At 42.5% G+C, this 25,655-nt stretch overlaps 1 protein-coding gene and 1 non-coding gene across 2 annotated transcripts; one reads left to right on the forward strand and one right to left on the reverse strand.

Annotated features, from left to right (window-relative positions):
• The first annotated feature begins 4,438 nt into the window (after window positions 1-4,438).
• Window positions 4,439-14,660, forward strand: NFKBIZ (NFKB inhibitor zeta). The gene is made up of 12 exons (XM_087818136.1): window positions 4,439-4,785; window positions 7,054-7,193; window positions 7,713-7,743; window positions 7,857-7,960; window positions 8,058-8,851; window positions 9,562-9,667; window positions 10,038-10,184; window positions 10,355-10,418; window positions 10,703-10,872; window positions 11,600-11,710; window positions 11,840-12,007; window positions 13,257-14,660. Exons 1-12 carry the CDS (start codon window positions 4,500-4,502, stop codon window positions 13,308-13,310), a joined length of 2,175 nt encoding a protein of 724 aa, XP_087674262.1. The 5' UTR covers window positions 4,439-4,499; the 3' UTR covers window positions 13,311-14,660.
• Window positions 14,661-24,664: 10,004 nt separating this feature from the next.
• LOC148092872 (U6 spliceosomal RNA) lies at window positions 24,665-24,768 on the reverse strand. Its single transcript, XR_015714738.1, has one exon. It is a non-coding gene; the product is annotated as a U6 spliceosomal RNA (small nuclear RNA).
• Between the last annotated feature and the right edge of the window lie 887 nt (window positions 24,769-25,655).

Consider the following 25,655-nt stretch of genomic DNA (forward strand, 5'->3'; position numbering starts at 1 on the left):
AGGCACCAGTGGTTTTACCCATTGCTTTTGTACCATCAGTGCAAATGTTAACACAATTGTTCCCAGATACATGATATTAAAAAAATTATTGTATACTTTGAATGTTTCAGCACCTCTTATGGTTGTTGTCAGGCATTCATATAAAAGAGCTTCTTTGATTTAGCTGGTGCTGATACCTGATGAATACAGACAAAGCAGCAAGTCCAGACAGTCTGCAGATCTGTGCATTTCTAAGGCAAAAGTGCAGTTCCGCAGACAAGATCAGTTTTCATGTTTGTAGTTAAATCTTCAATTTGATGACTTACCGTATCATTGGGAAGTGGCAGTGCTGATTTCTTTAGTTGACTTTTTATCTGGAAAGCATTCAGTAAAATAAAATCTTCCAGGCTTTATTGGCCACTTACCTTCGATGTTCACGTCTTCAGTCAATGCAGTACAATAACTTACCTTGAAAGATTCTTCCCTGACTTTTTCATTTTACATTTGAAAAGCTGCATAAAATTTGGCTTTTCAAAGATCATTACACTTATAAAAATTCAGTACCTTTTTATTTAACTGGCACCATAATATAATTAATTCAACAATGTTCCACTGTATAAGACATAATAAGGTAAATGATTAACGTCTATAAAGCCAAGGGAATGATGGCATCATATTTTTATTCCTTATTTACGGTTTCTACCAGTTGCTTTCGATTTTATTTCTCCCTTCCACCAGTCAGGGAACTCTGACATGTCATTTTCACCCTTTTCTCCATCATTAGATGTAGACAGTGCATCTGAACCTTGATGAAAACAAGGCTTCTAATGTCTCTTAAAAAAACACGCACACACAAAACTTATGAGTGGTTTATTTTTGTAATTTTCCATGTATTTATTTTTATACTTTATTTTTCCATTACAGTTTATATTCAATATTATTTTGTATTAGTTTCAGGTGTACAGGAAAGTGGTTAGACAATCACATACTTTACAAAGTGGTCCCCCAATTATCCCCATTATTTCAAGTACCCACTTGGCCCCATACACAGTCATACTATTATTGACTATATTTCCTAAGCTGTACTTTATATCTCTATGACTATTTTGTGACTATCAATTTGTATATTCTCCCTTTTTAAAGCAAAATATCAGTCTCCAGAGTCAGACAGATGAGGATTTTAATCTCTTCTTTATCTATGATGAACAGTGTAACAGACATTCTCAAGGCCTCAGTTTTTGAATGTAATTTCTGTGGTCAGGAATCTGGGAGTGGTTTTCGAGGTGGGTGGGGGAGGGAGTGGTCCTAGCTCAAGTTTGCTCGTGAGACTATAGTCAAGACGTTGGCCAGTGCTGCAGTCATCTAAAGGCATAATATGGAACTTGAAAGGTCTATTTTCAAAGTGGCTCACTCACATGGTTGGCCAGTTGGTGCTGGCTATTAGTCTCAGTGGACTTTTCCAGTGTTTTCATTAGATGGTGGCTGTCTTCCACAGAGTGTTCAACCGTATTTGATTAGAACAGTGGCAGTGTTGGGTCTATTCAAATAAATAGACCAAACTGAATATATGTTTCAACATTTAAATGAAGCAGAGGATTTTTAAATTCTCCTTTTGAAGTGATATTAACAACCATTCTTGACCATGTCTGGGAGGGCTTCTGGGCATTGAAAGTTGTAGTCTTCTCAGACAGTATGATTGCTTTAGCATTTCACAGAAAACTTTGTTTATTTTGAGACATCAGTCTTTCACTAGTCACATTTATCTACATAAAGTTTGCCAGAGGCCCTGATTTTGAGGTTTGAATTTTTATATACCAAGTGACAGAAAATAATTTTAGGGGAGATTCTATTTTGAAAAAAAAATCGCCATGGATTTTGTCCATGAATTTATTTGCATGGCCATTAAGGCTTTTATTATACATAATAATAAATGGATGTTGCCAGGTCTATTAGGGGAGACCTCCCCAGTAAGCCAATAGAATCACATGTAGGGTACACACAGAGAGGGAGAGCTTACACAATAGCAGCTAGCAGAGCAAGCACTGGGCTGGGAAGTCCTGGTCACTCGCGGTGTCCGCAGGTAGAGCTGGGCATTGTCTCAAGCCAGGCGGCTAGAGTGGCAGCACAGTCTGGTGGAGTGGAGGTCTGATGGGGCTCCAAGTACAGCCAGACTCCAGCATCGGGTGGTAGGAGCTCTGAGTTCTTACAGCCCACAGGGGCAGAGGTCCCACCCGTACCAATGTCCAGATGGAGTCCTTACCCAAGTATCCAGACTTGTGTTTTAGGGCATTACCGTTACACCAATGACCTGTCTTGACACAGTACTTGACAGACCAGTCATGACTGACAATAACTCCGTATTGGATTGTCAGAGGTGTCCAAAAGTCCACTCTTACTCTAAACAGGGGAGGAAATAAAATACAAATAGATTGTATTGAAAAAGCCCATCATTATCTTTGGAGCATCTTTTAAGTGACTTTGGTTTTTGAGGAATTGCAGTTACTGGAGTTTTCACTTTCTGCAGATACATCAAGAGAGTTGTCGTCTTTTAATTTTTTTAAAAAGTTACCAAAATCCAAAAATTGGAAGAGGCAAGAAGTTTTGGGAGCAATATAACATTTGTGAGAAATGAGGAAGTATTTAGTCTGGAACCCCCACCACGGCCTTATGCCACTAGGAATACTGAGTACCAACTCAAGCTCACAGTCTCTCTCCTTCTGTCCCTTCCTCCCTCCTGGAGTCCTAACATTCTGCGCTTGCTCATTTCCCGGGGATCCGAAGCTGGCTTCCTTGTTCTTCTGTCACCCAGACCCAAACCAGAGCCTGATCAGAGACCCTTTCATGGCTCCCCACCTCCAAATCCCCGCACTTCTGGATTCTGCCCCAGCAATGCTGCCCAGCCCTGCTTTCTCTCCATTTACTCTTTCCCGCTCGCTGCCTCTGCCCCAGGGTCAGGCTGATCCCCTCCTGCGCTATCGCAGTGGCTCCTGGTGGCCTCTGGGCCCCTCAGTGTCACCCCCTCTAACCTGCTTCCAGATTACTTTTGTCTGCCCCAAAGTCTTTCAAGTTTATTAAATACAGAGCCAGTGTCTCAGCCTACCCCTGGAGGTGCGCCACCCGAAGGCACCCAAGTTACCTTTTCCATTTAATGTTATCTTCCCTCTGACTGTCCTGAAAGGGGCGGTGAGCTTTTCTCCAGCTCCTCCGCTAGTTCTTCGCTCGCGCTGCGAACGCCGTGGGTTGCAGTCCTACCCACCCTCAGTGCCTGTCTCAGCCGCACCTCCTTTGCAAGGCTTGTCCTCATGACCTCCTTTCCTCCGCCAGACTTGCCTCTCTCTTCAGGACACTCACTGAACTTTGTATCCCTTGTATTTAGTCACAATCTGTTTCTTTTAATAGAGCGCGAGTGTACTGACCTTATCATTCCTACAAGATGATAACGTGCTTGAAAGGACAGACACAAGCATTCTTCGTTTTCTCCGGCCAACTCCTAGCCAGGGACTTAGCAAGTAACATGACTTCAATAAAAATGTGCGTTAACCCATTTTAAAAAGTATTTAAGACAGGAAGGGAGCAAAATCCCCGTGTTTATCCGACGCAGTGTAAAGTTGCGCAGAATAAAGAAGTCACACGTGTAACTACAGGCATACACGCGCGTGTACGTATCGCTCCGCTGAGAGGACGCTCGGGCGCTGACGGACACGCGCTGCGGGGCGCTGCCTTCGATTCCCGGGCTGCGCGCCCCGCCGTCCCCGCAAAACTTAGCCGCTGCCCAGATTATAATTTTAAAACAGAAAACTGGCGCCAAAGTATATTCAGTTAGGGACCCTGTGAGAAGGAACGCTGGCAAACGTTTACCCAGTTAAGAGAGAATTTGCTCCGAGGCGCTGGGGAGGACGGGGCGGGCGGCGCGCGCCCCGACCTTCCTGCTCCGCGGGAACCCGGCCGACCGGCTCCGCGCCGCCTCCCGCCTCCCGCCTCCCCCCGCGGCCCCGGCCCCGCCCCCGCCCTCGCCTCGGGCCCGGCCCCTCTCCCTCTCCCTCTCCGCGGGCGGGCGGGCGGCTGGGGCGGGGCTCGGGGTCCCGGGGGCGAGAGGCCGCCCTCGGTCGGGGTTTCCAGGTGAAGGGAGAGAAAACAACCGGTCGGGCGAGGCGGGGCCGGCGGGCGGGCGGGGCGAGGGCGGAGGGCGCATTGCCTCATCCTGTACATTTTACTGGCAACGGAGCGCATCCGGAGGAGGGGCCGGGCGGAGCCGCCGCCGCCAATGGCCGCGCGCGGCGCGGGGGAGGCCGGAGCGGCCGCCGCCCCTCGGCCCCGCCCCCGCCCGCCCGGCCTCCTATAAAAGCGGGCGGCCCGGGGCCGCGCCCGTAGCGGCGTCGTCCTCGCTCCCGCAGCTCCAGCTCCCGTCGCAGCCGCAGCCGCAGCCGCAGCCGCAGCCGCAGCCGCAGCCAGGAGGCAGCCTCGCGCCGCCAGCCGGTGGCGCCGGTGCGTAGGGGTCCCCGAGCGCCCAGCCCGGGAGCATGATCGTGGACAAGCTGCTGGACGACAGCCGCGGCGGAGAGGGGCTGCTGGACGCGGCCGGCGACTGCGGCCTCATGACCAGCCCGCTGAACCTGGCCTACTTCTACAGCGCGTCGCCGCCCGCCGCCCCCGGCGCCTGCGACGCCAGCTGCGCCGCCTCGGGGCCCTCGGCGCCCGGCTCGCCCGGCTCCGACTCCTCCGACGTGTCCTCCGCCTCGGCGGTGTCCTCCTGCGGGGCCGTCGAGTCCCGGCCCAGAGGCGGCGCCCGCGCCGAGCGGCTGCAAGGTACCCACCGGCCCGGGGGGGCTCCCCCGGCCCCCCGCCTCTGCGCCTTAGCGGCAGGACCTGCCCCACTGGCCGTCATTTATTAGGCGACTGCTGGACGCCTCTCCCTGGGCTGGGCGTTTGACCGCACCCCAGCCCCTAGGTCACCTGTGAAGTCGGGCTCCCGCAGCTGCCTTCTAGCCTAAAACGCCTCTCGGAACCGAGGGCTCTGACTTCTGGGGGTGTAGTGGGGGGTGTGTGGGGGGGGGCGGACCACATTCTCTGTTTTAAAAAGCAGCTTTCGTCAGCTGTAATTCACATACTATGGCGAGGCTTTGGGTCTGATGTAGGGGTAGTGTTTTTGTGGCTTTTTTTTTTTTTTTTTTAAGTGAAAAGGGTTGAGTACTGTGTTTACGGTCATGACTTAGTTCTTCCTAAGTATTTGTGGAAGTTTGAAGTAAAAGGACTTTACGTCAAAGGAAAGAAGCCGATATTAAGATGTAAGGTGAAGCTGGACAGAAAACCAACCCAGCGGATGCCTTTGGTCTGTGCCGCTGGCACATTTTGAGCGGGCCCGGAATTTCTGCGGTCCTGTTTTTGTTCTGTGTGCTCTAGAACGGTTAAGCCCTTTCTGGCAAAGAAACACGTAATGTTTTCTTTCTTTGGCTGTGAATTGGTTAGTTTCATTTTTAAAATTTTTATTTATTGATTTGAGAGAGAGAGAAACATCGATTTGTTGTTCCATGTATTTTTGCATTCATTGGTTGGTTCTTGTATGTGCCCTGACCAGCGATCAAACCGGCAACCTTGGCGTATTGGGAGGGCGCTAACCCACTGAACTGCCTGGCCAGGGCTGGTTAGTTTTTTTTTCTCTTAATGAACTGAGTTGTGTAATTTGGGGGAAAACAGGATGCCACTATGGGTAGACTAAAGAACCTCTAGACAATCTCAAATGTTGGAGAATCTAATTAGCATGGTTTAAAGAATGTTATCTTTTAGGTGTTCCCCACTGCTATGCTCTTTTGGTTGTCTTTTATTTTAGAAAGTGATTAGCCAGTTTAATTTAAAGAAGTGATATAAGCCACGTAGTTGTATGTTAAGCGTTCCACTAAAGCAAACTTGTGTGTGTGTATTTGGAACCTTTTCTCCCACATTTGGCTTTCATCTGGTTGAAACTGCTTTGCTAGTTCCCTGGTTTACAGCATAACCGTAGGGGATTTCTGAAACTGAATTTTTCTCCTTGTGACGTTGAATTATTAACTCTTGTCATTCCAGAGAAATGTTGTTAGATTCTGGCAAGATATTCCTAAACTTAAATGTAAAACCAACTAGTTATTTAATTTACCCTACCCATCATTAAATTGTTTCTTGCATATATTTATGACATATATGTTCAAATTATGTGTTGTTTATTGTCCCGTCTTCCCACTTCTTTCCACTGTCAGTGAGGTGGCTGGATTATTCATTTCCTGACTTTTTGCATGTTTACTTTATGTTCAGCTCATCCCAAGAGGTTGTGACATAGTAGTGGTCAGAAGTGGAATGCTGTACTCACAGACTACGTATTAAAGTGTGTTTTAGAGTTGAAGTATGAAATGAGATTACAGATTTCCTTTTTACTTGGAAGGGCTCTCTGAGCAATTCTAAAAACAGTCAGTGAGGGGAAATCCTGCCTGCGTGTGTGGAAATGTGTTTCAGCTGAGTGAATTTAAGCAGATTTCTTGGCATAGCTGACTGAACTGAGCAAAATAATAAAAAACAGATCTAAGACATTGTTCACTGTTAGGCTTTGGTACATTGAGATCTTTGGAGGAAGTTTGTTTTGTGCTTTCTTAGGTGAGTGCATTAGTAGACTTTTAATTTTTTATGTGGGCACAAGGCCTTTGGTTTGAAAAGCTAGAAATTCATCATTTACTCCTTGCTCCCCCAAGGTTTTTCAAAAGTCAAGAATGATAGATCTAGGAGAGTTAGGGTTGAAAATCTGTGATAGTGTCTCGGGGGGTTAATAGGGCTGAGAGACAGAGAGGCTTAATTTGGATTTATCTGTTGGCTCTGAACACCCTTGAAAACACAATTGTATGAGCTTTAATTCTTTGGGGTGCCTGATGGGGAAAACTATTCAGGCAGCGTCAAACCTTAAGTAGGACTGGGGACTGACATGTAGGCCATTGACTAGAACGAGTTGGAAAGGCTTTGCATTCTGGTGATTGAGGACTTGATACATTAGACAGCTATGCTTTTGAGGTTACCAAGATTTAATTGGGATATGTTTTGTTTTCTTTTGAACAGTTGAGCCCCATATGGGGGTTGGAAAGCAGCAGAGAGGACCCTTTCAAGGTGTTCGTGTGAAGAACTCAGTGAAGGAACTCCTGCTGCACATCCGAAGTCACAAGCAGAAGGCTTCTGGCCAAGCCACGGATGATTTTAAGGTGGCATCTATTTCTTGTTTTGTGTTAGAGGTCAGGAAGGCTAGTCCATTGGGGTTGTTATTTTTTGCTGTGCTAGGCCCAGTAAATCTTGTAGACCGCAAAGTCCATAGGACAGAAAGCAAATATATTTTGCTGTCTGCCATATTCCTGTCACAAGCCCAGTGATAGGCACTTGGTAGGTGCACAAGAGAAATTTAATGAATGAATAAATGAAGGCAAATTGGGGGCAGGGAAATAAACAGAGTTCAACTGAAATGGAACGTTTTGATTAAGAAAGGGAACACTCAAACGGCCTTATTAATTTTATCTTGATGTAGTTGAACTAAGGTGAAAGAGCAAGTGGGGGGAAGGTGCAAGATAGAATGAAAATTAAGATAGAAAATAAATATTGATAGAATAGTTGCATCAAAGGTTTATGGTGAGTTATAAAAAGTGGTAGAGATAAGTATGTTTATTGATGTATATTAAACAGGAAGCCATTTAATATTACACTAAATTGAAAATCTTTTTTCCTTATAGACCCAAGGTGTGAACAGAGAACAATTCACAGGTAAGAATTACTTCTATTCATGATATTATGGGGGCTTTAGAGTAAAATAATGTAGTGTGATTATGGGTAAAAATTGCAAAATAAAATGATCCATATTCCTTTCTTGGGTGTAGAATTGACAAACACAGTGTCATATAGTGGGAAAAGGAAAGGACCTGATTCGTTGTCTAATGGACCAGCTTGCAAAAGGTCAGCTTTGCTGCATAACCAGTTTTTGGTAAGTATCTCACTATTTCCCTCTGAATACCTTTCGGAAATTATTCCTGGAATAATTTTGGAAGGGTGTGTGTAATTTACTTTTTCTTTCTTTCCAGACACCACCTCAAACACCAACACCCGCAGAGAGCATGGAAGATGTTCACCTCAGTGAACCCAAACAGGACAGTAGTGCCGATCTGCTTCAGAACATTATCAACATCAAGAATGAATGCAGCCCAGTTTCCCTGAATACTGTCCAAGTTAGCTGGGTGAGCCCTGCGGTGGTCCCTCAGAGCTCTCCCCGAGAGCAGTGTCAGGACTTCCGTGGAGGGCAGGTCTTCAGTCCACCTCAGAAGTACCAGCCTTTCCAAGTCAGCAGCTCCCCACACATGATGGATCAGGCTTCCATGTACCAGTATTCTCCACAGAACCAGAACATGCAGCAGCCGCAGTCGCAGCAGCAGCCACAGCACTATACCCACAACCCAGCTCTGGAATACAGTCCTTATTCCAGAACTTCCCAGTCCCCCAACTATGAACCAAACTTCTTTGATAACCCAGAACTACAGTTCTGCCCAAACCAAAGTTTTGCATCCCTTCTAAGTAGTCATGGGGAATGTGAGAATGTTGCTGTTCCTGTTCAGACTTCCCCCAGTGTTCAGCAACAAAATGACGCCCACCTGCAGAGCTTCAGCCTGATGCCACACAGTGCCTGTGAGGCCATGGCTGGGCACGATGCAGGTTCTGTGCCTTTAAGCACTTCACTGCCATTCCAGAACATCATCAGGAATCCAATGAACACCACGCAGTTAGGGAAGTCATTTTTTCAGTGGCAGGTAGAGCAGGAAGAAAACAAATTGGCAAATATCTCCCAAGACCAGTTTCTTTCAAAGGATGCAGATGGTGACACGTGAGTATCCCATTATTTCATGTATCTAATTTGGTAAACCATACTTGTTGCACGTAGTGGGCAGAGCATTTCTCTAGGGTATACCAAGTTAGACCTTACTAAATGGTTGGCTAGTCAAGATGACCAGTGTAGGTAGAAACTGCGGTTCAATGATAGCTAGTATTTCAGAAAAGATTTCCTTTTTTTTCCTGGTTGAACAAATTACCTGTTCTAGATTAATAAAAATATGTGCGTCGTCTTTGACTAATTGGCTTTGAAAGACTAGCATAGACAATATCAATAGAGAAAAAAATAGATCATGATTAGTTGGTCATGCTCAACTGTGAGTTGATTTATAGATTGAATTCTTATTCTTACCTGTCCTGATATCTTTGGCCTTTTGCAAATTATGTATGTTCTCTGTGCCTCAGTTTCTTGACATGTGAAATGATAATACCTCCCTCATAGGGTTTTTATGAATATTAAAAATAATAGATTTAAAGTGATTAGTAGTAAGGTGCTTGGCGTTCTTTTTATTTCTCATGGCCTGACACATCGTGTTGCAACTCAGATGTATTATCAACTTAGCAGAAAAGACAAACTTATGCTCTGTAATGTTTTATTTGAGTGTACCAACATATCAAGAAAGAGGCTAAAAGAATACTTTTTTAAAAAGATGAACTTAGTGAAATCAGAAGTAATTCACCTCTTTTCTTTTCCTTGTCTCTCAGGTTCCTCCATATTGCTGTTGCCCAAGGGCGAAGGGCACTTTCCTATGTCCTTGCAAGAAAGATGAATGCACTTCACATGCTGGATATTAAAGAGCACAATGGACAGGTAAGGACCTTGACAGAGTGAGGTGGCAAAGATGTGGTCTGTGTGAAGAGAATGATATCTACAGATAGTTTCAGAGCCCAAGACCAAGAATGTTTAGTTAATATTAACTGTGAGATGTTGACTCTGCCACCATCAGCCTTGAAGTCATTAACATTAACTTTGTAGTTATTTGAACAAAGACTAACTGGGTATAATAAAGCCACACCCTAAGTTTACTTTAGTATTCTTGTTACAGTATCTTATTATTTATTAATAGGATTTATTTTTTCTATGTGTGTTTTTCCCCTCAGTCTTAGTTTAGGTTCATATTCCTTGTTACGGTAGTGTTATATGTTTTAAAAACATTTCTTTTTCTTCTGAATGTCCACAGAGTGCCTTTCAGGTGGCGGTGGCTGCCAATCAGCATCTCATCGTGCAGGATCTGGTGAACCTTGGGGCCCAGGTGAACACCACTGACTGCTGGGGGAGAACCCCTCTGCACGTCTGTGCTGAGAAGGGCCACTCCCAGGTGCTTCAGGTAAGAGGCAGTGAGCAGGCTTCTGTTATCACAGGGCCAGAGAGAGAGGGCTTGAATGTTAGACGTTGGATGTGGGTTGCAGTAATCTATTTTGAGTTCACTTACTCGTTTCTTGGAATACTTGTGTGGCTTGTCTTTTGCTAACAGATACCTGTTTTTAAATTTTGCAGGCAATTCAGAAGGGTGCAGCGATGAGCAATCAGTTTGTGGATCTTGAGGCAACTAACTATGATGGTAAGCAAATAACACTTTACTGGGTGAAAAAACAGTTATAGAGAGGGGCCCTTTAGTTCTAAAGGTATATCAAGTTTTGTAACAAGAAGGAAGGGAGGTAATTAAAGCTAAAATATCCTATAGATGAAATTAGCACTAAGAGCCAATGACAGGATTATTCAGATTGCCTTACTAGTTCTTGTGGCGCCCATTCATAGAGCACATTAGCGGCCATCCTCAAGGTTTGTAATTACCTAACAACTGAAAGGGCATGCTTGACCACTGCTCCACTATACTTTTTCTAGGCCTGACTCCTCTGCACTGTGCGGTCGTGGCCCATAATGCTGTGGTGCACGAACTCCAGAGAAATCAACAGCCCCATTCACCTGAGGTTCAGGAGCTTTTACTGAAGAATAAGAGTCTGGTTGACACCATTAAGTATCTGATTCAGATGGGGGCAGCAGTGGAAGCTAAGGTAAATTCACAGAAGACTTTGGAGATGGGATGGGGAGAAGTGGTTACTGCAACAGGCTTGTTCCCAAGTAGAGATTAAAATGTTTTCCCCTTTTCTTTTTAAATTAATGGAGTTGAGTAGCAAAGTATGGATTTTGGCTTCATTTTCATATACTGATAATCAAGGTAGTGCTTTGTGTAAGGTAGCTTCATCATTGTGTGATCTAGACTTAATCTTGTTTTTTAAACAGAAAATAGGGTTTTTTTCTTCAAATTTCAGGTTTATTTACCGAGTATCTCCTATGTATGGTGCACTGAGTTAGGGGCTCTGGGGGGAAAAATGCATAAATCTAAGCTACTTGAGTCCTTGGGAACCTAACTGTTTAATAGAATAAGTGAGGAATACAACTAATTATAATTCTTCTGGGTGGCTACCAAGTGTGGAAACACAGGCAAGTACATAATAAATGGTTTATTGCATATTACAGTACACGATAAAACAATATCGTCTGTGTTTCTACATTTTATGGCCCCACTGTATACAAGGGTAGACTTATAAGAGGCATCTAGGAATTTAATAGGAATGAGAGATTTCATCTAGTTTGGGGTTAAGGAAGGCTTGGTGTAGAAAGAGCATCCGGAGTCTCCAAGAGCGTTTAGTGAGTCAGACATGTGAGAGACTGGGTGAAAAGCGTGTTATGGCACAGTGTCTGGATGCTCAGCTTTTTCCCCCTCTTGCTTTTGACAAGGATCGGAAAAGTGGCCGCACAGCCCTGCATTTGGCAGCTGAAGAAGCAAATCTGGAACTCATTCGCCTATTTTTGGAGCTGCCCAGTTGCCTGTCTTTTGTGAATGCAAAGGTACTTTTACAAAGCTTCAATAATTGCACAGGAGTTAGAGTGACTTCCTTTATACCTTTTTCAAGCTTTCAGACTGTTCTCATGAAAGCCCCCCTTCCTGATGGGTGTCATTTTGTCCCTTTGTCTCAGGCTTACAATGGAAACACTGCCCTCCACGTTGCTGCCAGCCTGCAGTATCGGGTGACACAGTTGGATGCAGTCCGCCTGTTGATGAGGAAGGGAGCAGACCCAAGTACTCGGAACTTGGAGAACGAACAGCCAGTGCATTTGGTTCCTGATGGCCCTGTGGGAGAACAGGTGAGGATGACAGAAGGGACAGGAAATGCTTTCAGGCACTTGGTCTGAAACATAAAGGGAGTTGAGGTGGTTTAGGGCTGGGCCAGCTGGTGCTCTTTAGGCAGGTTCTATCACTGTTTGTGTCCCTTGGTATTTAGTGAGTCAGCATCTGTAGAGTGTTCAGGAGAGTCCCAGGCACATAGTAAGTGCTCAGTAAACATCGACTCTTAACAATTATTTCTGTCTACTAACTGATACTAAAGAAATAGGAAGGTTTTTTTATGCAGTTTAGAACCTAGTACTATTTTATTCTTTGAACAAAATTATGCTTTACTCATCATGGTTATATATTATCTTTGGGGATTGAATAGTTTCACATGACTGAACTTTTCTTGATAACAAGAACTGAATCTTTAAGGACTTAAGATATTTTTGATGGAAATTTTCCCTGGGGGAAATGAGGGTGATTGTGGCTATGAGTAAGCCATTACATATTTTGATAATCACAAAATAAAATATATGGAATACAGTTTAGCTGTTCCTTTGATTCACATCCCTCATATGATCATAATACTAAAAGAACCCGTATTTGTAGAGCTCTTTATCACTTAAAATGGAGCTTTGATAATTTGTAAAGTTTTCATGTATACTACTTAATAGTTATGAAAACTTTGCAGTATGAGGGTTCATCTGAGAAAATGGAGATTCGCAGAGGTTCCAGGGATAGGAACCATCATGAAATAGTAAATGGTAGAGTCCTAAACCCACTGTTTGCTTCTACTCGAGGTTCGTGGTATGTGGTCATACAGTGATGTTCTCAGGGCTTATTGAATACAGACAGCGTTTAACTCTTCGCTTAATGTTCTCGGGTTACTCTCCTTTCTGCTTTTGTCTTTTTGTGCCTGTGTGTATGTAGGGAGCGTCTTCTCCTTTGCTTCTCGTCAGACTGTGGTCATTGTGTCTTCTAGCGGCTGACAACTGCATCCCCCACTCCAATCTTGTTTCTTCTAATTTGTTGCTTTTAATCTGCTGTGGCTGAGAGACAGATAAGAAAGTCTGTCAGACTGGGGTATAAAGTCAGTCATTAGGCTCTGAATGAGCCTGGGGCTTTCCTGTCATCCATGAAGTTATGTGCAGATACTTTATTCTTGGGTATCAGGACAGCTGTTTTGACTTGAAGGGTATTAAGGATTGTGTGTATAAGGTGTGTTCTTGCTGAAGCTGACTGTAAAAAAAGAAACCTTACAAATCCTATTCATTTCCATTCCAGATCCGACGTATCCTGAAGGGAAAGTCCATTCAGCAGAGAGCTCCACCGTATTAGCTCCATTGGCTTGGAGCCTCGTCGGCAACACTCACTGTCAGTTAGGCAGTCCTACTGTATCTGTATATAGACCATTTGCCCTGTATCGGCAAATGTAAGTTGTTTCTATGAAACAAGTATGTTTAGTTCACTATTATATAGTGGGTTATATTAAAAGAAAAGAAGAAAAGTATTTAATTCCTCTTGGCAGATTTAAATACTTCATGCCCAGGTATCTGGGAGCTAGACATCTGAATTTAATATGAATGGTAAAATTGATTTCAATTAATAGTAGCTTTTGGATAGGAAAAGACTTTGATTTGTGGCACAAGGCATTGCTCATGTAGCTATTGCCAGTTTAAAAGCAGTTAAATTGTAAACATTCTTTAAAGAAAAATGAAAGCATTTGGAAGGGAAAAAATAAATCTGGATGTAGTATTGCAACTTCGTTTGGCCTGTTGCAATACCTGATAGTTACTAGTGTTGGAAAGTCTCTAGTCATTGGACTAGACAAAAGATACCATGGTTATAATTTGATTTTTTCAAACTGTATATAATTGTTATTTTTGTTTTTTAAAATGTTTGTACATATTTGGTCATTAACATGGCCATATTTGAAATGTGTAAATCAATAAAATAAAACAGAACAAGTGAATTGTCACTATATTTAAAAATTATACACATTCAGAGGAGCTGTGTCATCACCCAACCACAGTATATCTCTATAGATGAAGCACATAGAGAGTTGTTCCCCGTGTGGCTGACAGAGCTCTGTTCGAATTTTAAATATGCTTTTCTTCGTGCATTGAGCTGAGACACGTTATTTGAAGGGAATTGCATGTTCTTAAAGAGAACACCTCTTTATGGCTCACTTTCTAGATTTATAATTTACTTGCTCTGTTGGGAATTTTGTTTTACCTTTATAGGAACAACAAAAAGTCAATACCGAATCCTGTCTTACTGGGTTTTCACGTCAAATAATGATCATGTGCTATGATGTTTTATATTACCACACAGAAAAAAATCCTTTATTTTTTAGTGATCTTGATTCATTTAATATTTTGCTTACTTCTGGCATACTCTGAGGAGTGTATTTGGATTTGATTGCTCACTAATTCATTGTATAAATTTGATTCAGTAAAACCCTTTTTTTTAAAAAATGAGAAGTTTCACAAGCAACTGGTTAATCATCTTTGGCTTAAATTCTGTAAAAAAAGATAACCTTTGAATTGATCACATTGTTTGGTTTAGTATGTCTTGTGGACAAAAGTTAGTTATGGTTATTTGGTATCTGTAAATATGGCTATGCTATGAACCAGTCTATTTACTTTCATGGAAAAACTCATGCATGGTTTTAAATAAACATTAATTCAATAATTCTATTCGTCTTAAGGATGTGCATTTTCTTTCCATAGTTCCTTGTTTATATTTTCCTAGGTTGAAAAAGTGCAATTAATTACTAATCTGAAAACCTTTAACTTAGCTAATACATTTTAATTTGGGTTTTTTTGGGGGATAACTTGTTTCCTAAAGGTACATAACATAAAAAAAGCTCTGCTGAGTTCATAGAGGTTTATTGGGTTCTGAAAATATGGAAGTTTAATAGATACTGATCATTTAGAAGGTTATGTGCTAAAAAAGCGTAAGTCTGTATTTTTATGTCTTTATTTTTTCATATTCTATCTTGTGGCACAGTGAACATAGGAAAAACAATTTGGAGATTATCAGGATCATCCTGAGAGATGTAAACCTGGAAACAGCGGTAAATGGGGTCTTTCCCTTTCCCAGCATTCCATTTTGACATGTGAGAACAAACACATCAACATCTCAATTAGCGTCAGTCAACTACCATATAATTTAGGTTATAAGAACTGAAAAAACATACTTACGCAAAAATACACAAGTGCTGTATACAATGTCAGAGGCATCACAGCCACCCAGAGTCCATGCCTCACAGGTTAAGAATCTACTGTAGTTTCATTTCTTTACATCAAATGTAACTTTTATATAAATACAATCTTAAGAGTCATTTGTATTGTAAATGCAACTTGGTACTCAGAACAGTAGAAATGATATACTCCCATTGGACATAAGACAATAAGCTTTTTCCCAAGTGAGCTTATATGTTCTCTTAACCTAAATTCTCTGATAATGAATTAATTGAACAGTGCTTAACAAGCATGTGATTTTGTGTGTGTGTGTGCAAAGTTGTATGATAGATAATATGAGGCGTTCAAAGACATAAAAGGCATCTATTTTTTATCCTTAAGATGCATATATGGGAGACATGACATACACTTTACCAGATACCATAAAAAGGGGGAAGAAACAGGCTTAGAAGAGGAAGGATCTGAATGGGGAGAACTGGGGAACTTCAAGGCAGAACACTTGAGCTATATGTTCAGGAGAGTTGATTTGGATGTTCATAGTGGCAGAGGAGAGGGAGCTGAAAGGCAGAAACAGAAAATGACATGAACCAAGGCAGCAGAACTTTGGTGGGAACCACAGGTGATTCAGTGTAGTTTGGCTGGCATCTAGATGGCTAATAGGTTTTATCTTGTGTTCTACTTTCGGTAATATTTTCATAAGTAGCATGTTGAGAAAGATCCTCAAGCAGTCTCAGGCTTGGCAGGAGAGGGGCTGTAACTGATGAGTGACATCTGTCTTAGAGGTGTGGGACATATTTTAAAGAATGCGCCCCACAGAAACCAAGACTACATGCTCATTGCTACAACCTCAGTGCCTAGCACAGTGCCTGGCACAAAGTAGGGGCTCATCAGTACTGGTTAACTGAGTAAATAGATGTATGCCAGTCCTGGCTGGGATCACTGGCTCTGGGGGGAAGTGGTGTTTCCAGCCAGAGTTATATTATTAAGCACTTATGAACTAATGAGTATCATATTTCTGAACTTAACCATATAATTTAACAATGATATCTATGGTGTGTTAATGAAAATGGGCACAGTTGTATTCTTTTGAAAATTGGGCAGCCCCTCTTTGCAAAGGACTACCTCTAGTACTGTACTTTGGTATTTCACTAAGGAATTCCCTGAAGTGTCAGAGACCAAATCTTCCAGCTTTGTTTGTTAATCAAATCAGTAACGTTTAACATCCTTTCTATATTTTTACTTAATCAGGAGTGGAGAATTTCTTTCAACTCCTGTAACATTTAATAAATGTCAACTTCTTAGACTCAGTACCACTGACTTCCATTTTCTGATTACATCAGTTCTGTACTGAACATGAATGACCTCAGGGAAAAGTCATCTCATTCTCTGGCTACGTTCTCTATGGCCCCACTGAGATCAGGGCTGGGCACAAGGTTTTCGATTAGTTATAACCAGACTGCTGGGTTGTTTTTTCTGCTAGTGCCCTGGATTTGTCCTTGAGAGGAAGGGAGGGACCGTCTTATCATCAGAGGCCCTGTTCCTACCACAGTACCTGACATTGAGTAGACATTTAGTAAATACTTCTTAAATGGAATTTAAGTTTATGGCTCCCTTTTATTTTTAAAAAAATTTTTTTCTTCTAATTTTTAAATTTTATTTTTGTTTAAAATATTACAGATGTCCCTTTTTCTCCCCAATGACCCGTTCCACCCCATCCCATCCCCATCCCCAACCCCTCTCCCCACCATTGTCCGTGTCCTTGGGTTGTGCATATATGCATATAAATTCTTTGGTTACTCTCTCCCCCTCCACTCACCCACCCTCCTCCATCCTTCTGACATTCGTCGGTCTGATCTATGCTTCCATGTCATTGAATCTATTCTGTTCATCAGTTTATTAAGTTCTTTAGAGTCCACGTATAAGCGAGATCATGTGATATTTGTCTTTCTCTGCCTGGCTTATTTTACTCAGCATAATATTCTCCAGGTCCATCCATACTGTCCTAAGGGGTACGAGATCCTTCTTTTTTACAGCTGCATAGTATTCCATGGTGTGAATGTCCCACAGCCTTTTTATCCACTCATCTACTGATGGGCACTTGGGCTGTTTCCAGATCTTAGCTATTGTAAACTGTGCTGCTATGAACATCGGGGTGCATATATTCTTTCTGATTAGTGTTTCAGGATTCTTAGGATACATTCCTAGGAGTGGGATCACTGGGTCAAACTGCAGCTCCATTTCTAATTTTTTGAGGAACCTCCATACTGTTTTCCACAGTGGCTGCACCAGTCTGCATTCCCACCAGCAGTGTACTAGGGTTCCCCTTTCTCCACACTCTCGCCAGCAGTTTGTTGATTTGTTGATGGAGCCATTCTGACAGGTGCGAAGTGATACCTCACCGTGGTTTTAATTTGCATCTCTCTGATGATTAGCGACATCGAGCATTTTCTCATGTGTCTCTTGGCCATCCTTATGTCCTCTTTGGAGAAGTGTCTATTCAAGTCCTTTGCCCATTTCTTAATTGGGTTGTTTGTCTCCCTCTTGCTGAGTAATGTGAGTTCTTTGTACACTTTGGAAATTAGCCCCTTATCAGATACATCCTTGGCAAATATGTTTTCCCAGACGGTGGGGTTCCTTTGTATTTTGAGGCTGATTTCTTTTGCTGTGCAGAAGCTTTTTAGTTTGATGTAGTCCCATATGCTTATTTTTTCTTTTGTTTCTCTTGCCCTAGGAGATGTATCAGTGAAAATTCCACTACGTGGGATGTCTATGTATGGCTCCCTTTTAAATTTATACTTTCTCAGTGTATTTTATACTTCAGTGTGTAAATGTTTTATCACATGAAACTGATGATTTAATTAAAAAAAATACTTTTATTCATCAGCTATCCACCAAATCTGGTTCTGCTTTATTTTCTCAGTGCCCTCAGTCCACCTTTGGAGTTGGTGTAGACCCAGAAACATTGCATGGATGGCACATTGCTAGGAGTAAGGGTGGAGATTGTTCTCAAAGTGTGTCTAGCTTGCTTGTGTGTATTTTCTTAAAATTTTCCTTATTTATTTTACAAATTTTTTTCAATTACAGTTTACATTCAATATTATTTTGTATTCATTTCAGGTGTATAGCACATTGGTTAGACAATCATATTCTTTACAAAGGGTTCTTCCTGATATTTTCAGTATCCACCTGGCACCATACAAAGTTATTACAATATTATTGACTATATTCCCTATGCTGTACTTTATATCCCCATGACTATTTTGTAACTACCAATCTGTGCTTCTCAATCCCTTCACCTATTTTACTCAGCCACCAACCCTCCTCCTATCTGGCAACCATCAGTCTGTTCTCTGTATCTATGAGTCTGTTTCTATTTTTTATTTTATTTTATTATTTTATTTTATTTTATTTTATTATTTTGTTCTTTAGACTCCACATGTAAGTGAAATCATGTGGTATTTGTCTTTCTCTGACTTATTTCACTTAGCATAATAGGAGCTAGTTGGGTGGTGCTCTGTTGTGGTCTGAAGCCGGCCGCTGGATATATTGGTTCTGGGGCGTCCTGGGCGGGGATCCAGTGCAGGTCAATGTCAGATGCTGCATGTGACCAGCCCGGGGCTACCCTGTAGGAGCTACAAAGTGCCCTGCAGCTGGTAGCTGCCTGTGCTGGACCTGGAGGCGCATGGGAGAGGCCATGCTGCAAACCAAGGCCTGCCGCCGCCAGTACCAAGTCTGGGGCCCTTCAGCAAAAGACACAGGGCACTCCAGATCTGCCAGCGCCTGCTGGCTGCTGGTCAGGCTCAGCTGCTGAGAAGACCTTTGGGTGGGACTTGAGTTGGGTGAGGTGGAGTGTCAAGGGGACAAGGGTGGAGTGAGCGGTGTTCATTTGGTTAATGCAGATTTAGGCGTGGCGCCAGTGCTGAGCCTTGGGCCACTCAGCAGGAGGCACCGCTCACAGCTGTGCCCCCGACAGAGCCTCTTTCGGTGCACAAGCTGGGTAGGGTGGGCTGGCAGAGTCGTCAGGGTGGGGCAAGTGGTGCTCACCGGGCTAACGTAGATTCAGATTTGGCCATGTGTGGGAGGAAGACTCCCACAGGGACAGCGGTGGCTGTCCCTCCAGCCCTCATGCCGAAACCACAAAACTCAGTTTTTCACTGTATGTCCCTGGTGCCTCCTGAGCGGCTGTCCCTCTGCTAGAGCCCAGGTTGAGTTCCTGTGAGCGAGTCTGTGTGGGTCCTTTATGAGGACACCTGGGCTTCCAGCAGCCTGTGTCGCACCCACGTGGATGAGATCCCTGCTGATTTGCACAGCCAGATGTTGAGGGGCTCCTCTTCCCGGCCATGGTGCTCCAGGCTGGGGAGCTCAGTGTGGGGCTGGGACACCTCACTCCTCAGGGGAAACCCCCTCAGCTGAGACATCCTCCCAGTTCCCCACCAGCACCCTCGGGTGTGGGCCAGCCCGTTTAGGGCCTTTGCCCCTCCTGCGAGTCTCCACGTGGCTTCTTCTTTACAGCCTTAGTTATAAGACTTCTGTTGGGCTAGTCTTCAGGGGGTTCTCCAGGTTGACTGTTCCATAGTTTAGCTGTACTTTTGCTGTGCTGGTGGGAAAAGGGAGCACAGTGTTTACCTACCTGCCGGAAGGCTGTGTAGCTTTCCATGCGCATTCCTTGTCCCCAGCCCTGTGCTCCCCGCCCTGCCCCCCACACTGGCCCCCCTGCCTAACAGCCCGAGTGGGTTTTGGAACGAGAGTAACCAGGCAGTGTCTTTGGTAGACATTAGCATCTTTGATGAAGCTTATTAAATGTGCAGATTCCTTGGCCCCACCCCAGACTTTCTGAATCAGAATTTAGGGCTTTCAGGGCTCTTAGCTGGTATATGTGAAGATGGTTCTAGTGCAGTTTTAGACTAAGAAAGAAAATGCAGACTTTGGAAGGTGTCTGTGTGGGGCTGGGCAGTAGCCATATGGTGGTAACAGAATGGGTTGCTGGAATGCTCTTGGGGGTGAGGTATGGATGACTGCTATGTTAATGGCATGCTGAATTCTGTGTTACAGAGCCTAGCTTTGAAGGAGAGATCAGGAGTCACCTAATTTTTGTTTTTTTGGTGTTTTTTTTTCTTTCAAAAAACACTTTCTAAGGTCATTCTGGTTTTTAATCCTCAAGCGTATTAGTTTCCTAGGAGTATGTAACAAATTAGCTCAAACTTGGTGGCTTAAAACAGGAAAAATTTATTCTTTCACAGGCCAGGAGTCTGAAATCAAGGTGTTGGCAGGACCGTGCTCCCTCCAAAGGCTCCAGGGGAGAATCCTTCCTGGTCTGTTTCAGCTTCTGGCATCCCCAGGCTTTCCTTGGCTTGTGGCCACGTAACTCCAGTCTCTGCCTCCATCTGCACATGGCCTCACCCCTTTCTCCTCGTGTCTCTCCTCTGTCTGTCTTTTATAAGGACACTTGTCTTTGGATTTAAGGCTCACCTAGAGATTTCATAATTACATGTGCAATGACCGTTTTTCCAAATGAAGTAATGTTCGCAGGTTTTTAGGATTAAGATGTGGATATATCTTTTTTGGGAACACCATTTAGCCCATTACACCAGGGAAAGAGGCTTAGTGATCTTTTCTGATACCATTTTTTCCCTCTTGCGAAGTTGTTAAGATGAATACTACTTCTTTATGAGAAGTCCTATAGTTTGTCTTCAGAATCTGTGGACATCTTTTTACAGAATTATTGATTGAATGTATATCATCTCCATTTCATTTTAGCTGTATCATTTTATTAGCTCAATTTGTTATTGATGAGGAGACTCATTTAGCATTGATAAACTCTAGTAGAAACAAAAACAATAGTTATTGAGCTGTAATTTAAAAATAAAATTATTATAATGACTAAAAGAGATTTATTTATTTGAACCTTCCAACAAAGCTTCTCTGGTTATCATTAGTCATTCTATTCTCTGGTACACATATAAATAAACCTGCTTCCCCTTACCTTGGATCACACTACCTAGACTGCTCATGTGGGACACAACATGATCACAAATTAAATGCCTGTGTTTTAGACCATCTGACCTTGTAATAATAACACCAGGGTAGCCACTTATTGGAAAGTGCAGATATTTGAAAGTGAAGGGTCAACTTAAGGAAATGCCTGGTTTTAGACAATAAATATTAATCCACTTTCCCAACTCCATTGAAATATATTGTTTTAGGTCTATATATATGTTTTTAAGTGACAGGATCTGGCTATTAATCTGAAAATAAAGATTTCTGTAGCTCTCCAGACTTGGTAATTGGATTCAGCACATGCTTCCTGTTGAAATAGCTTGACAACAGGGACACATTTCAGATTGCAAAATAATACCAGATCCCTCAGCTTAATTGATTTGGAGCTTAAGTTTGAAATCACAGTTTCTTTTCTCAGTTTGGGGTACCTTAATCCATGTGGTCTTTGTATTTGTAGTCACGTCTCTCAGGAAGGACTTTAGTTTTAAGTGCTTTTACAAGAGCGTGGGGTACCTCTTGACTGGCTCTCCTGGAAGCCTCGGATACTGACGTCTCTGGCAGTGAACTTCTCTTCAGTTGCTCAGGCTTGCTTAGTTTGGGCATTTGACTCAGTGGGATCCTGCCATGGAGAGTCTGTCTTTCCAAATTGGCTCTATATGTGTTTTACATTAGATATCACTGTCATTTATTTTTAAAAATCTCTCTCTCTCCTTTTGCTCCCAAGAAGTATTCCTTCCAGAATTACATTAAAATTTTCAAAAAATTTCCCTTTTTAGGCTCTTGCAGATATGGAAATAAGAATTATTTATATTCAGAACAGCAATTTTATCTGGTATAACTTCTTATGTCTATCTCAAGAAAAATTAAAATATATCAGTTGGGAAGATAAGTAAACATTTGGACCTTTTGGGTACTTTTACCCAAAAGTGTCCTGGAAAAAATTTTAAACAGGTACATTTCTGGACTCAAATTGTTGAAAACTTTAAAAATAATATACTACATTAATATGTCTTAAAAATGAGACATATCTAAGGCCTCACAAAATAATCTTTTTTTTTTTTTAAATATATCTTTATTGATTTCAGAGAGAGGAAAGGAGAGGGAGAGAGAGAGACAGAAACATCAATGATGAGAGAGTCATTGATCGAGCCCGCAACCTGGGCATGTTCCCTGACCGGGAGTCGAACCCCGATCGCCTGGATCCCAGGTCGATGCTCAACCGCCGAGCCATGCCCGGCCAGGCAAAAATAATCTTTTTAATAGACCAAATAAGGCTATATTTTAACTGACCAATTTTTCCCAACAGACCTCCTAAATTTGATGAAAATCTGTTCAGTTCTCATGTGGTTCAGTAGACAGAGAGAAATCTATAGACAGAAATTTAACTTACACAGATTATTAATTTCCATACACATTCTGATAAGACAGACCAATAAGGACTTCATTTAAAATTCAGAAATTTATTGACAGCGGATAGGTTCCTTTTACAACATTGTTCTATTTTCAAGGCTATATGAGTCAACATTGTTTCTTTTTTCAACTGAAGTTGTTATATCAAATCTGTTATCAAGGTCAGATTTGATATAAATTGAAATTCTTACTTCTATATCTGCAAGAGACTAAAAAGAAAAATTTTTTGAAAATTTTAATGTAATTCTGGAAGGAATACTTTTTGGGAGCAAAAGGGGAGAGATAGGTTTTAAAAATAAATGACAGTGATATCTAATGTAAAACACATATAGAGCCAATTTGGAAAGACAGGCTCTGTTGAATTAGTCATTTTTTTCTATTTTCCCTGCCATCACCCATGTCTAGGTTTTCATGACTTCACTCCTGGATTACCACAATAGGCATAATTTTTTTGTTTTGTTATGGAAACATTCAAACACACACAAAAGTAGGGAGAATAGTATATTGAACCCCCATGAACCTATCATGAAGCTTCATCAATTAAAAACATCTTCCCATTCTTGTTTCTCCCCTTTATTTTTTTTCTGGAATATGTTTAAAGCCCATCCCACTCAGCATAGAATGTCTGTATGTATCTCTGGTAGATAAGTCTGTCCCCAGTAGCTTTCTAATAATTTTTCCTCTAATCTCATTTTCTCCCAATCCAAAAATTTCTAACCATTGGGTGTATTTTTACATAAAACCTAAAAATGTTTACAAAGGATCAATATTGTTTATTGAATCGAATGCAAACTCTTGCCCTGGTTTACAAAACCATCTTTACTTTAGCTTCCCCTGTCTGTCTCTTATTGTCTATTACTGCCCAATAGGCTCGCTGGTGGGTTTCCTTGCTGCTCAGCCAATGCCCAGTTTATTCCTATCACTAGTCATGCTCTTGCCTGCCCAAATCCTGTGCCTCCTAGAGCTCTGCTTAGGTGCCACTTCCTCTAGGAAGCATTTTCCAGCTCATATTAACTTCTCTCTTTCCTGAATTCTTGGGATTTAAAAACAGTTCCTCTAACTTTAAATCTGGTATTTTCTGTGGTATCCCATTCTGAAAAGCGGGCTCTGAATCACTGACTGGCAGCACTTGTTTTCAAAAACAACCTTAAAAAATGATGTATTTAAGATTACTAATCAATTAACCTTACGATCCAGGTGCATCTGGCCTAATCACATGAGCCCTTTAAAAGCAGAGTTTTCTATGGTTAGTCATAGAGGATGATGACAGAGTCTAAGCTGAGATTCAACCCATAATTATTGCCTTTGAAGATGGCTGAAGGGAGCCATGAGCTAAGGAAGGCAGGTAGTTTCTAGGTAGCCAGAAAGAAAATGGGATCTCAGTCCTGCACATCCAAGGAAATGAATTCTGCCAACAATCTGAATAAACTTAGAAGGGGATTCTTCCCCAGAGCCTTCAGATAAGAGCCCAGCCCACCTGACTCCTTGATTTGGGCCTCGTGACGCTCCATGCAGAAAATACAGCTCATCTCGCCCAAACTTCTGCCCTGACAAACTGTGAGAAACTAAACTGATGCTGTTTTAAGCTGCTAAGTTTGAGGTAAATTGTTAAGGCAGCAACTGAAAACGAATGCAGTAGGTAACACAGGGTTTGAGCTTGTAGTAAAATTTTATGCATTTCTTGCTATTTGTTTTTTCAGTTCTATTGAGTTATAATTGACATACTGCACTGAATAAATTTAGTGTACAGTATAATAACTTGATGTACATAAATTGAGAAATGTTACCACAATAAGTTTAGTTAATATCCATTACCTCATACAGTTAGAATTTTTTTTTTTTTCCTTGTGATGAAAACTTTTAGGATCTACTATCTTGGGAATTTTCACATATATCACGTAGCAGTGCTATCTGCAGTCACCGTGTTGTACATTACATCCCAGTACTTATTTATTTTATAACTGCAAGTTTGTACCTTTTAATTATCTTCCTCCAATTCCCCTACCTCCCACCCCCTGCCTCTGGTAACCATAAATCTGTTCTTTCTATGAGTTCTTATTTTTTTACGACGTCACATATGAAAACATGGAACACTTCACAAATTCGCATGTCACCATGCAGAGGCCATCCTCATATTCTCTGCATTGTTCCAGCTTTAGTCTGTGGGCTGCCAGAGCAAGCGCCCCGCGTTACTGTTAAGACTCTACATCAGTGAGGGAGGCTTGCCAGTCCCTGGAGTCACTCACCTTGGCTCACAGGCCAGCACGCCCTTAGTTTATGTTGTCTGGCTATTGTCCACTAGATAGGAACATTTCAAGGACAGGAAAGTCTAGCTTCCTTATTGCCTGTGTTTTCAAACAAACAAACAAACAAACAAACAAACAAACAAACAAACAAACAGAAAAGGCCTGCAAGGGGGCCCTTGGGCAGGGGAAGGGGAGTAAGACAGCCGCCTGACCCCGCGGCGGCGCGGGCGGGCTGTGCGCGGGGCGCGAGGCCTGCAGCTCCGCTGGGGCACAGGCCAGGTTTCGCAAGGAAGGCGCCCCAGGCTCTGCAGCAGCCAAGATTTCCGACGGCAGACCTTGTTTATGAAATGAACGCAGACACACGCTCGCCTCAGGAGCTGCTCAACAGATGGTTCCCGAGGATGCTCAGGACGATCGGAACCAAAGGTGCAAGCCCTGCTGCAGTCTAAATTAGAGACGATGGCAGGGCTTTTAGTAGTTTAATGCGCACCTATCTCCCCAGCCGCACACGTAGGACGCACACAATGGTTAGGCGTTCATTTGGGGTGCCCGCGTGTGATTCACAGCGAGCTCGTTCCTTATAACATTTGCTGCTGAATGACTCATTAGAGGATGATGATTAGGCTTCTAATGTAAAGAGTGAGGCAGGCATTCTTTTAAAAATCAACTTTGTGAGGTATAATTTATATACAATAAAATGCATACCTTTTAAGTGTATAGTGCAATAAATGTATACACCCTTGTAACCATTACCACAGTCAAGACATAGCACATTTTCTTCAACCAGAAAGTTCCCTCAGACATACCCCTTTGCAGTCAGTCCC

The sequence above is a fragment of the Miniopterus natalensis genome, chromosome 6 (genome assembly GCF_054644295.1).
Source record: "Miniopterus natalensis isolate mMinNat1 chromosome 6, mMinNat1.hap1, whole genome shotgun sequence".
NCBI lineage: Eukaryota > Metazoa > Chordata > Mammalia > Chiroptera > Miniopteridae > Miniopterus > Miniopterus natalensis.